Genomic DNA, 12,208 nt, shown 5'->3' on the forward strand with positions numbered 1-12,208 from the left:
ATTATGATGAATTATGATGAACTGCATCGTACATCCGTTCCACACACGGCTTCCCTTCTCACCCCGGACAGACAAATAGGCAGCAGTCCAGCAGTGAGCGGACACCTGGTCTGTCCTGCTGAAGGACACGGTGACGCTAAAGCACACTTTCATATTTTAGACAGCAGTGTTCTCCCAACGCCGTGTCGTCACTTTCTTTCTTTGCCGTCTCAACAGGACTAGAACTACAGAGCCAGCTCCATAAAGGGATGGGTTTCCCAGAAGAGCTGGACCTTCATCCCTCCCATCACCTCTGGGATGAAGTGGAATGCCGACTCTAAGCCGGACCTGATCACCCAACACCAGCGCTGGACCTTTTTGAGCAAATTCCTGCATCAGGTTCCAAGATGTGGCGAAGAGACTGAACAGTGGAGGCTGTTGGAGCGTCACATTCACGCTCATATGGTTTTGGGATCACATGATCAGCTGTCACGCGTGGGTGTAGTCTTTCTCCAGAACCTTCTGAAATCCATTTCCTGGCTCGGCCCGCTTACGTTAAGCTCCAATGAGCCGTGTCTTTAAAGCGGCGTTGTCTCTCACTGCAGCGTCTACATCTGTGGCCGCTTCATCTCTACGACACTGGATCATCAAGAGTTCAATCCTTCTGACCACAACAGAAGTGAAGCGAGAGAGGAAGTGGCGACGACAAGTGATAATGAAGTGCTCAGAGTGTTGACGACGGGGGATGAACTCCACGCTGATATTAGCTTCACAGCGTCATCAAAGCACAACCTCATCACCAAAACAGCCAAACTAGATCACAGCCGACAACATGAAGCCATCGTGATGTCATCACAGATGTGTCCGCTCTGTCCTCCTCCAAACTTCAGAGCTCAGACTCTTTCCGGGGAAACAAAACCTTCTTTTGTCTCAGTCCGGATGCAGAGAAACTAAAAACTGACAAGTCATCTGTTTAAGAGCATCGTCATCGTGACTGCTGCTCAGACATCTGTGCAGCATCAACGCCAACACTCAGTGAGCAAGCATGAAATAGACCGAGCCGGTGATAGCTTTGACCGAAAGCCTTTGAACGCATCGATGTCATCGGTTTAATCAGATGTGAGAGCGACAAGTCCTGAGTCAAGACCTGGAAGTCTTAATTCCACATTAAGAGCCAAGTCAAGACCTCCACGTCTCAAGTCAAGACCTGAGTGAAGACCTGCGAGTCTCGTGTAAAGTCCCACACGTTGTAACTTCAGGACGACGTCATGGCAGAAAGCTGAAGTCACCAGTCACTGCTGTTACAATCGAATTCTTCTTTGATTTCATCAAATCTAAAGTCGCCAGATTCATAACCTGAGTCCGACTGAAGTCAGTCATGTTGCTTGAGACTAAACCTCTAAAATCATCAATTTGTTAATGTCTTTGGGTTTTGGACTGTTAATGGAACATGATAACCGTGAAGACGTCCCCCTGGGCTCTGGGACAGTTTCAGATTCTTTTTGGACATTTTAAAGACTAAATAAACAACATTTTATTATAGATTTTATATCAAAAGATGAAAATAATCATTAGTCGCAGCACTCTCTGTCGTGATACCTCCTTTATCTTCAAACAAGCAAGACAAGAACTGCTAGCGGGATGAGGTAATCCCCCTTTATTCAAATATCATGATCTTAAGTTCTATCCTGAAGTTCTTGATCGATGCGTTTGTATCTGTGATCCTTTGAGAGCAGGGCCACTGATCCCGAGCCCTCGAGGCGCGTCGTGTGTTTTAACAGCCTGCAGAGAGAGCTACTCACCGACTCCGAGGGTCTCGTTCCGCTCAGGGAGGAGTACGCCACCCGGTACTGCTGAACCCGGCCCGAGGCGGGCTCCCAGCGCACGTTCAGGCTGTTGCCGCTGGGGTTGTACACCTGGACGCTCCTGGGGGGCGTGCGTGGGACTGCAGGGGTCACAGAGGCGAAGAGAAAGTGAAGTGAGGAACGCTTTTATTTCACTCAGCAACCAAACATCAAAACAAAGGATTTGTTCCCGTTTTAGGACCCAGAAAGCGGCGACTAACGCTGATGGAGTCACAAACACGTGATTCCATTCCTGCAGATGTCGGTCAGTGAAGTGCTGAACAGAAACGGAGCGAATAGCCAGCCAAGGATCAGGTCGTCTCTTCAGATTTTGCATTTTTTTACAGAACAGTTTACAAAAAGTATGAACTCCTGTGACAATCTGGTGTTGTCTGTTGAATATTACAATTAAAAGAAAGAGATTTCACCTGGAAACACTTGCAGGACCTCTGGCTTTCATCAAGACAACACAGCGTTTAATGGGAGAACAAATGGTCGGCGCAGTGACGCCCGGCAGCAGCGGACTTGAGGTTGAACTCAAGTCCGCTGCGTTTCACAGCGTGGAGAATGTGGAGAGAGAAGTAGCTCTGTTCTGGGGTTTCATGCAAAAGCCCGGAACTTCCCTTTTAAACGGAGCCAGATGTGCACATCCCCCTGGTATTTTGAGCTTTACCCAATAAAAGAGAAGTGGATGCAGTAGCCAGATTAAAGCGGAGCCTCCTCCTCAATCAGGACTCAACCGCCAGACTAAAGCGTCCCCCTGATGATCTACAGCCACATTAAGACAGATCAACATGTCAGACCTCTCCAAACAGAGGCCGCTCACTTCCATCACATCAAATCAGCTTCTATCCTTCGGAGAGATGAAGTAATCCTGATCTGATTCTCTTATTGATCCTTCTTCAGCATGTTACAGCACCGCTTTGTTCTTTTCTCCACATCTCTGGAGTGAAACACTGTTTTTGTGCAGACAAACTGAGACTAATTCCTCCGGGGAGGAAATAAACGATGACGAGCATTCAGCAGGAGCAGCGAGAGTTCCTCGTGAACACGAAGCTTCACGCAGACAGACGAAGCAGCGTCCCGATGAAGACGAGGAGCAGGGAACCTAATACACGAGGCGTACTGGTAGTTCACCGTCCTTCAACTTATCCCCACCCAGCCGTCTCTACGGCGGCTAACTGGAATATATATAATGCATATCACATATATACCGAACCAAAGCCCTGAACACAACCACGGATGGAAACAGATGTTCTGAAGACGTGAGTAATAAATGCAGAGTTTGACGGCCGATGAGTTAGAAGCTTCATTCGTAACTTTGACTTTCAGTTTCTAAACCAACATTCGGACGCAGCGCAGCATTTCTTCTTCTTCTTCTGCGTGTCGATCATTTAGTGCTGAAGCAGTCTGAGCGTACAGTACGGTACAGTACAGTACAGTACGGTACAGTACAGTACGGTACAGTACGGTACGGTACAGTACAGTACAGTACAGTACGGTACAGTACGGTACAGTACAGTACAGTACGGTACAGTACGGTACAGTACGGTACAGTACAGTACAGTACAGTACGGTACAGTACAGTACGTCCCTGCAGGACGCTTGCAGTGGAAAACATATTCGGACGCATCTTCATTTCAGCAATGTTTGTTTGACCAATGAAATACTCACGAAAGCAAGTTACTCCAACAACAACAGTCAAAGTCAATAAACCGGATGAATCACTTCATTCTAATGAAGGATTTAGTTTCAGGGTTATTTGTTACTTGTTTTTTCAGTCACGACGCCATAAAACATGAAGAAGATTGATTATAAAAACCTCAACAGAAGCTTTGAATTACTCTCAGTACAGTTCTATCCTTCTGAGCAATGAATCAGATCCAGAAACACAGATTCCTGTTTCCACAGAAACACAGATTCATGTTTCTACAGAAACACAGATTCATGTTTCCACAGAAACACAGATTCATGTTTCCACAGAAACACAGATTCATGTTTCTATAGAAACACAGATTCATGTTTCTATAGAAACACACATTCATGTTTCTACAGAAACACAGATTCATGTTTCTACAGAAACACAGATTCATGTTTCTACAGAAACACAGATTCATGTTTCTACAGAAACACAGATTCATGTTTCTACAGAAACACAGATTCATGTTTCTACAGAAACACAGATTCATGTTTCTACAGAAACACAGATTCATGTTTCTACAGAAACACAGATTCATGTTTCTACAGAAACACAGATTCATGTTTCTACAGAAACACAGATTCATGTTTCTACAGAAACACAGATTCATGTTTCTACAGAAACACAGATTCATGTTTCTACAGAAACACAGATTCATGTTTCCACAGAAACACAGATTCATGTTTCTACAGAAACACAGATTCATGTTTCTATAGAAACACAGATTCATGTTTCTACAGAAACACAGATTCATGTTTCTACAGAAACACAGATTCATGTTTCCACAGAAACACAGATTCATGTTTCTATAGAAACACAGATTCATGTTTCTACAGAAACACAGATTCATGTTTCTACAGAAACACAGATTCATGTTTCTACAGAAACACAGATTCATGTTTCTACAGAAACACAGATTCATGTTTCTACAGAAACACAGATTCATGTTTCTATAGAAACACAGATTCATGTTTCTATAGAAACACAGATTCATGTTTCCACAGAAACACAGATTCATGTTTCTACAGAAACACAGATTCATGTTTCCACAGAAACACAGATTCATGTTTCTACAGAAACACAGATTCATGTTTCTACAGAAACACAGATTCATGTTTCTACAGAAACACAGATTCATGTTTCTACAGAAACACAGATTCATGTTTCTACAGAAACACAGATTCATGTTTCTATAGAAACACAGATTCATGTTTCTATAGAAACACAGATTCATGTTTCTATAGAAACACAGATTCATGTTTCCACAGAAACACAGATTCATGTTTCTATAGAAACACAGATTCATGTTTCTATAGAAACACAGATTCATGTTTCTATAGAAACACAGATTCATGTTTCCACAGAAACACAGATTCATGTTTCTACAGAAACACAGATTCATGTTTCTACAGAAACACAGATTCATGTTTCCACAGAAACACAGATTCATGTTTCTACAGAAACACAGATTCATGTTTCTACAGAAACACAGATTCATGTTTCTACAGAAACACACAGATTCATGTCAAAGAGCATCACATTACACGTGACGGCTGCTCGATGGATTATCCCGACCGGAGAGGAAATATCCCGGCTCGTGTTTGCCCGCTGGAAGAAGTCTGTGGAATCACTCCCCAATTAAAAGAAAAACAACCCAGGATGCATTTCTGCTGACTCTGCATGCCACGCCGTCTGGGCAGGAACAAAACCAACACACACACACACACACACACACACACAACGGGAGGTCAAACCACCCAGACAGAGTCACCGGTTCTCTAAAACCCAGAATGTTCCTCCATCATTATCTCTGCTTTATGTTCTGCCATCCATCACTCTGAATCTGTTGTTCCATCGACTCATTTGGGAGTTTTGGAGGCTGCTTGTGATTTCGGACTTTTTGGCTCTTTCTGCAGATTTCCACTGAAGGAGATGCTGTTTGTCTGTAAAGATCTTTCTTCTTCATCTGTCTGAAGACGATGCAGTGCAGGAGAAAACACTGCCCATTTATTTCGGGGTACTTTCGCGCAGACACTTGTAAACTTTAAACATTTATCCCAGCAGAGGAATGACTGTTTGTTTCCACTGGCAGCTGCTCAGTGACACTGTGACCTCTGACCTTTCACTCCAGCGCAGGAGGAGCTGGTTAAAGGTAAGAGGAGAGAAGCAGGAGTCCGCTCTCATGGCCGGCGGTTCAAAGACAACACCAGCGAACAACGACGTCAGCAATAAAGGTGCTAAACATGATGCAGCTGTTTTTTGTCCGTCCACTTTTCTGGATATTAAATTTGTAGTTCTGGACATTCACACGTTTACAACAGCAGATGTTCCTCCGTGTTTCTTTAAGCCTGTTCATCGTGAATCTTTCAGCGTAAACTGATGCGTTTACGAAGTCCAATTTAAATCACAAGACTTTTCTAACTTGTGTTTCACTGCAACAGAAATAATGAACCCTGATGAGTGAAAACATCTTCACTGTCAACAGCCAGAGAGCAGCGTTTCCATCAATGATTTCAAAAGCCTGAATGACGGACAGAATGAGGAGTTAGCGGCACTTCAAAGCATATTTGGAGAAGCACAACAAATGTGGTTTCATGTCCGAAGTATTTCACTTTTACAAGAGAAAAGATGAGAAGTGAGAACATTTCCCCCCACAGGACCAGACTGACTGCATGTCTGTAAAAAGTTGTATTTCTAAAAGCAGATCTTGGAAAAAGGGAGTTTGACTTAAAATCAGTCCATCTGTGTGTTACGGTCTGTTGCTTTAAGAAGCTGTTGAAGTTTCTTCATGTCCAGTTTAACTTTTAGGATGCTTGTGCAATGATTTCTGTGCACAGAATTCCTAATGACCTCTTCACTGCAGAAATGAATATTTTCTTCATTGTCAAAGGTGCTCCAGATCACTACTTACGTGTCTTTCCGTCGTCGGACTGGCGCAGACCTTCTCCCTCTGGGTAGACCGGCACCACGGTCACCGTGTAGGGCGTGTCCGACAGCAGGTTCCTCAGGACGGTGTTGGTGGTGCCGCCTGACACCTGCTCCTGCTCACACACACACAACAAGATGATGAGCAGGCGGCAACCTCCGCTTCTGAAAAGTGCCTTAAAGCTGCATTCTCTCTCGTGTCCACCAGGGGGCGACTCCTCTGGTTGTATAGAAGTCTATAGAAAATGACTCTACTTCTCTCTTGATTTATTACCTCAGTAAACATTGTAAACATGAGTTTATGTCTCAATCTCTAGTTTCACGTCTTCTTCAATACAGCATGATGTTCATTTAGTACATTATGGTCCATTTAGAGTCACACAGACCATAAAGCAGGGGATCTGTATCTTATCTTATCATATCGTATCTTCTTATCTTATCATGTCGTAGCTTCTTATCTTATGTTATTGTATCTTATCTTGTCGTATCTTATCTCATGGTAAGAAGCCTGTGAAGACGCACAGAAGTCTGGTGTCTCACCATGTCCTCGGCTCCTCCTGCTGAAGGAACGTAGAAGAGGCGATACTGGCGGACGTTGCCCTCCGCCGGCTCCCAGCGCACCTTGAGGGAGCTGGTGGTGGGATCAGTGACCTGCAGACTCTTCACTCCGCCCAGAGCTCCTGTTAAAGAAGCCACAGAGAGCCTCGTCAATGTACAACATGTCACATGTCTGAGTTACAGCCGGCAGCTGAAGACAGGACTCTCCCTTTGACGAACAGATGTGGGAGGTTAGAGGTCAGGTGTCAGATCACAGGGAAGTGACACCTGCTGACTTTCAAAACACTTTTATTTCATGATCTAAACTTCCTTCAACATTATCTTCAAAACAAGTCGAGAAAAGTAACAACGTTCAAATCGACGAGTTTTTGCCGAAGCTTTTCTGAGATGTTCTCAGCTGCTCCACTCACTTGTCTTGCCGTTCTCCGCCGTGCGCTTCCCTTCCATGTCAGAGTAAACGGGCACCAGCGTCACTTTGTACTCGGTGTCCGGCCGCAGGTCTCTCAGCACCGCGTTGGTCGACCTTCCAGACACCTGAGTCTGAAGAGGAACCAGTGACACAACAATAGAAACCGTGAAACGGAACGTACAGGTTCACCTTCTTCTCTCCCCTGAGAGCTTTACGGTGGCGTACGCTGTGTGTCATCCTGTGTCAGCGCTTTATTGAAGCGACACGATGTTTATTCAAACTCATGATCTCATGCTGTTACTGCTGCACCGTTACTTCAGATATCTTGAGCAGCATATCTGATACTTTCAGACATGTTTGGTAAATAAAAGCCTCGTAGAATAACTGTATCTAAACAGGAAACGAGAGATGGACCTGCATTTCCAAAATAAAAGCCTTTACAGGTCAGACCTCAGCTGATGTTTTATCCTTATTAAAAGAAACCTCATGTCATTGCTTATTACACCAGATTGTTTAGGAAGTAAGTTGAACTCAGTTTAGTTGGATCTCCGTTGGCTTCTGTTGATAATTCGTACAGAATTAATATCTGAGACATTTTAAAAAGACATGAATAGGAAAAGAAGCAACTGACAAGAAATGAAGTTCCATTGTCATCAAACCCACCATGCTCTCGGCTCCTCCTCCGGTGGGCACGTAGATGATCTGGTACTGCCTGACGTCGCCCTCGGCCGACTCCCAGCGGACCCTGAGGGAGTTGGTGGTGGGGTCGGTCACCTGAAGGTGCTTCACTCCACCCAGAGGCTCTGAAAGAGAGACGGGCGCGTCACGGTCTGAAACACATGACTCCTGGCTGTTTGCTGTGTCCTGCCGGGTGCACTGGATGGGGGGAGTTCACCTCATCAGGACAGGCCAGTGACTGTCTGAGCTTTCTGGTGTTCTATGAGGCAAAAACACCCCTATTAGAATCTATCCAAGGCTAACTGCTTCACACAGTCCTGAGCGTTTGTTTTCTCCTGCAGGACGAACCCGATGGGTGGGTCGACCACATCAGGAGGGTCCAGATGTACCAGTCTAGAACCCTTCTGGCTCTCATCGTCTGCTTTTGTGAGACACAAAAACACAAATAAATAAAGTCCGTCCTCTCATTCTTGCGTGCTTTAGCACGTTAAATGCAAACAGGGTTTACTTTGCATTCCTGGCAGGTTTGTCAGATGGACTTCCTGTCCTTCAGGCAGCCTGTGGTTTCATTTCAGTACTCTGGCATGAAAATGTAGTTCTTTCCTCAAAGGTTTGTTACTGTAGTGCGGTCACGCTGTTTCCTACAGAGAGCGGTTTTTCAAAACTGTCCTTTCAGTGGAGGAATGAAGACCGCTGCAACAGCCACGAGTCAGCTGCTGAGACGCTCTCTGTCTGCCGGCCGCGCCGCTAGCAATGAATCAGTCGAGGTTTCTATCACAGCCTCCTGCTTCAAGACACAACCTCGGAAAAATGAGCAAACGTGGGAACGTGGTTGAGGTCAGGTTTAGGTCAGGTTTAGGTCAGGCTGACGTCAGGCTGAGGTCAGGTTGAGGTCAGGTTGAGGTCAGGTTGAGGTCAGGTTTATGTCAGGTTGAGGTCAGGTTTAGGTCAGGTTGAGGTCAGGTTTATGTCAGGTTGAGGTCAGGTTGAGGTCAGGTTGAGGTCAGGTTGAGGTCAGGTTGAGGTCAGGTTTAGGTCAGGTTGAGGTCAGGTTTAGGTCAGGTTGAGGTCAGGTTTATGTCAGGTTGAGGTCAGGTTGAGGTCAGGTTGAGGTCAGGTTGAGGTCAGGTTGAGGTCAGGTTTAGGTCAGGTTGAGGTCAGGTTGAGGTCAGGTTTAGGTCAGGTTGAGGTCAGGTTTAGGTCAGGTTTAGGTCAGGTTGAGGTCAGGTTTAGGTCAGGTTTAGGTCAGGTTGAGGTCAGGTTGAGGTCAGGTTTAGGTCAAGTTTAGGTCAGGTTTAGGTCAGGTTTGGGTCAGGTTTAGGTCAGGTTGAGGTCAGGTTTAGGTCAAGTTTAGGTCAGGTTTAGGTCAGGTTTAGGTCAGGTTTAGGTGAGGGCATCCTGGTGGCCTACAGATTCTGGTGTTTACAACCTGGACCATATTTTCCAATGTTTCTGTGTCTCAGTGTCTAACGGGACAACAGAAGTTTAAACGGGTCCAGTATTGAAGGAGAAGGCTGCAAAGCACCTCCTCACCATCAACGTACGTCCACTAGAAGTTCTTGTTGTTTCCACTAGACTCAGATTGTTGTTTGAAGTGTCTGACGACATTATGGAACGAAGCCTCCAGAGAAATAAAACCTCTTTCTTTACCTTCACTTTGTTGTCGTGAGTCTCTCTGAAGGAGAAGTCTCGTTGCGAAACCTCTCGTCTCATCAACGTCGTCTAAATCATCGAAATATTCATCCGTGACGTTGAGCATCTTTTAGATGAACACTGAGCTTCTCTTTCTGATCTCCAACACAACAAACTGACGACACCGACTCTCCTCCCTCCAGCTGTCACTCACGTTCACAACGGCTACATTTAAGTTCCCTTCACTGAATCCAGGTTTCCTCTCAGGCATCGCCTGAGGAGACGACCAATCGAATACGAGCATCAGCCTGTGCTGCGTGACCTCATCACGTGAGGTCCCAGCAGGAAGGAGCGTACAGGACTGTTGGCTTTGCTTTACTTACCCGACGCCCCACTGCTTTAAAGTCTAGAAACACATGACATCAATGAGGGAACGATGACATCGTGTGTCTCACATCTTCCGTATCGCTGGGGAATGCAACACATGATAGAAGATAAGGATGATATCACTTCCATTTCACAGAGCCGGTATGATCCTTTAAAGTTCTATTTCATAGAATAAGAGGAAATAATTTGGCTGAAGTGAAGAGAGATGTGCTGCCTGGAGCAGAATGAGCCGGGGTCAAAGGTGAACAATCGTTCAGTCCTGCAGGGTGCACCAGATATGTGACGGTTTGCATCAGATGCATCAGGACACAGAGACATTCCTGTCCTCTGCTGAACTGACACAAACAATCCAACCCAAAGCACGACGGGTTGCATCACATTTGATTATTTGACTGGCATGCTGTGAGCTCCGTCCACCGCGGCTCGTTCCCGTCCGGAGCGTCGACTCACTTGTCTTTCCCGTCTCCGCCTGCCGAATGCCCTCCACGTCCGGGTAGACGGGAACAACGGCCACATCGTAGACGGTGTCTGGTTCCAGGTTCCTGAGGATGGTGGTGATGGTGCCTCCTGACACCTCCTCCTGTTCAGGGAAATGTTGAAACCACCGTCAGCACAATTTAATCTCATAAAGGTGAGAACGTTTTGAGTCCACAGTGAAGCAAACAGCCTGATTGAAACCTTCCGAGGCCTGAAAATAACCTTATGAATCAGCCCGACACTGTAAAAACATCATGTCTAACAGTTCGTACCATTCGTTGCTCTCCTCCTGGCTGAGCAGCGTAGAAGACCTTGTAGCTGCGGACGTTGCCCACCGCTGGACCCCAGCGGGCCGTCAGCGTGCTGGGGGTCGGGTCGATCACCTGCAGGTTCTTCACTCCGCCCAAAGGATCTACCGAGGATCCATCGACGGATCAACGAGTTAGTACACTTACGAGTCACATGTCTCTATGAGGTCATGCTGAGCTGAAGATAGTTGTTGGCACATTTAAGCTATAAAGTTCTATTCTACTCTTTTTCCACATTCACAAGAAAAGCACATTCGTGAGTGTTGTCTCCTCGTTATTCTTCTCTCGAGGTCCAGCTACAAATCAACCAGCAGAACTCACTCGTCTTCCCGTTTTCCGACTGCGACTGCCCCTCCATCTCTTCGTAGACCGGCACGACGGTGACGGTGTACTCGGTGTTGGGCTCCAGGTTCTTCAGGACGGTGGAGGTGGTGGTTCCAGACACCTGGTCCTGGTTCGAGGAGAAGAGAAAACCACTTTGAAGCGGGTGAACTCGGAGGAAGATAATAAGGGATTGGACAGAAAGACTGTGACTGAGCACGATGTCACAGCTGAATGTGTCCTGAGTCCAGGGTTCTCTGATGCAGCTTCACTCGGTGAACCGTCTCCGTGCAGCTCAGTAACAAGAACGGTAGACGCTGCGACGGTGGCGACGGATTCAAGCAGAAATAGACTAACTGTCCGGGGACGGCCGGGGCCTCGTTACACTTAATCTCATAGTAAGTCCTGAAATCCACCAAAAGGAACTGAGATGACTTCAGAGGTTTCCAAATCAAATGATCTCATTTCACAACATCCCTGAAACCAAGCGACATGAACTTGAGATTCATGAAAAGGACGCCGTGGAGATATTGTCACTGCTTCACTGCTTCATAGGGAACAGTTGAAACGGCCTCGGAGATTCGTTTAAAACCCCCCAACACACACACACACACACACACACACACACACACACACACACACACACACACACACACACACACACACACACACACACACACACACACACACACACACACACACACACACACACACACACACACACACTGCAGTGTGGTTTTCATCTTTCGATAACTTGACATGGATCTTTTTTCCAGAACAAGTAAATAAAGTTGTTGCATGAAACTGTTTTGGAAACAAGAGTAATCGTTTCACGCAACTGGCTTCTCCCAACTTGTGCTGAGAGGCCAAAACTCAGGTTAAGCTATTTGATTGTACAGAAGAAGAAGAAGAAGAAGAAGAAGACGGAGATTAAGAAACCGTCCTATCAGATGAGGAAGAAGAAGAGAAAGAAGAAAAATGAGGAGGAGAA

At 45.9% G+C, this 12,208-nt stretch overlaps 1 protein-coding gene across 2 annotated transcripts in view; it reads right to left on the bottom strand.

Moving 5' to 3' along the window:
- Window positions 1–12,208, bottom strand: part of col12a1b (collagen, type XII, alpha 1b) — an 85,033-nt gene that overhangs the window by 30,361 nt on the left and 42,464 nt on the right. For both annotated transcript variants that reach the window (XM_079290749.1, XM_079290750.1), the window contains exons 32-39: window positions 11,218–11,347; window positions 10,861–11,000; window positions 10,562–10,691; window positions 8,078–8,217; window positions 7,416–7,545; window positions 6,988–7,127; window positions 6,434–6,563; window positions 1,782–1,924 (exon numbers count right to left, since the gene is read on the bottom strand). In XM_079290749.1, the coding sequence (XP_079146875.1) occupies window positions 1,782–1,924; window positions 6,434–6,563; window positions 6,988–7,127; window positions 7,416–7,545; window positions 8,078–8,217; window positions 10,562–10,691; window positions 10,861–11,000; window positions 11,218–11,347 (1,083 nt within the window). The remainder of the gene's footprint in view (window positions 1–1,781; window positions 1,925–6,433; window positions 6,564–6,987; window positions 7,128–7,415; window positions 7,546–8,077; window positions 8,218–10,561; window positions 10,692–10,860; window positions 11,001–11,217; window positions 11,348–12,208) is intronic.

The sequence above is a fragment of the Melanostigma gelatinosum genome (assembly GCF_949748355.1).
Source record: "Melanostigma gelatinosum genome assembly, chromosome: 19".
Classification (NCBI taxonomy): domain Eukaryota; kingdom Metazoa; phylum Chordata; class Actinopteri; order Perciformes; family Zoarcidae; genus Melanostigma; species Melanostigma gelatinosum.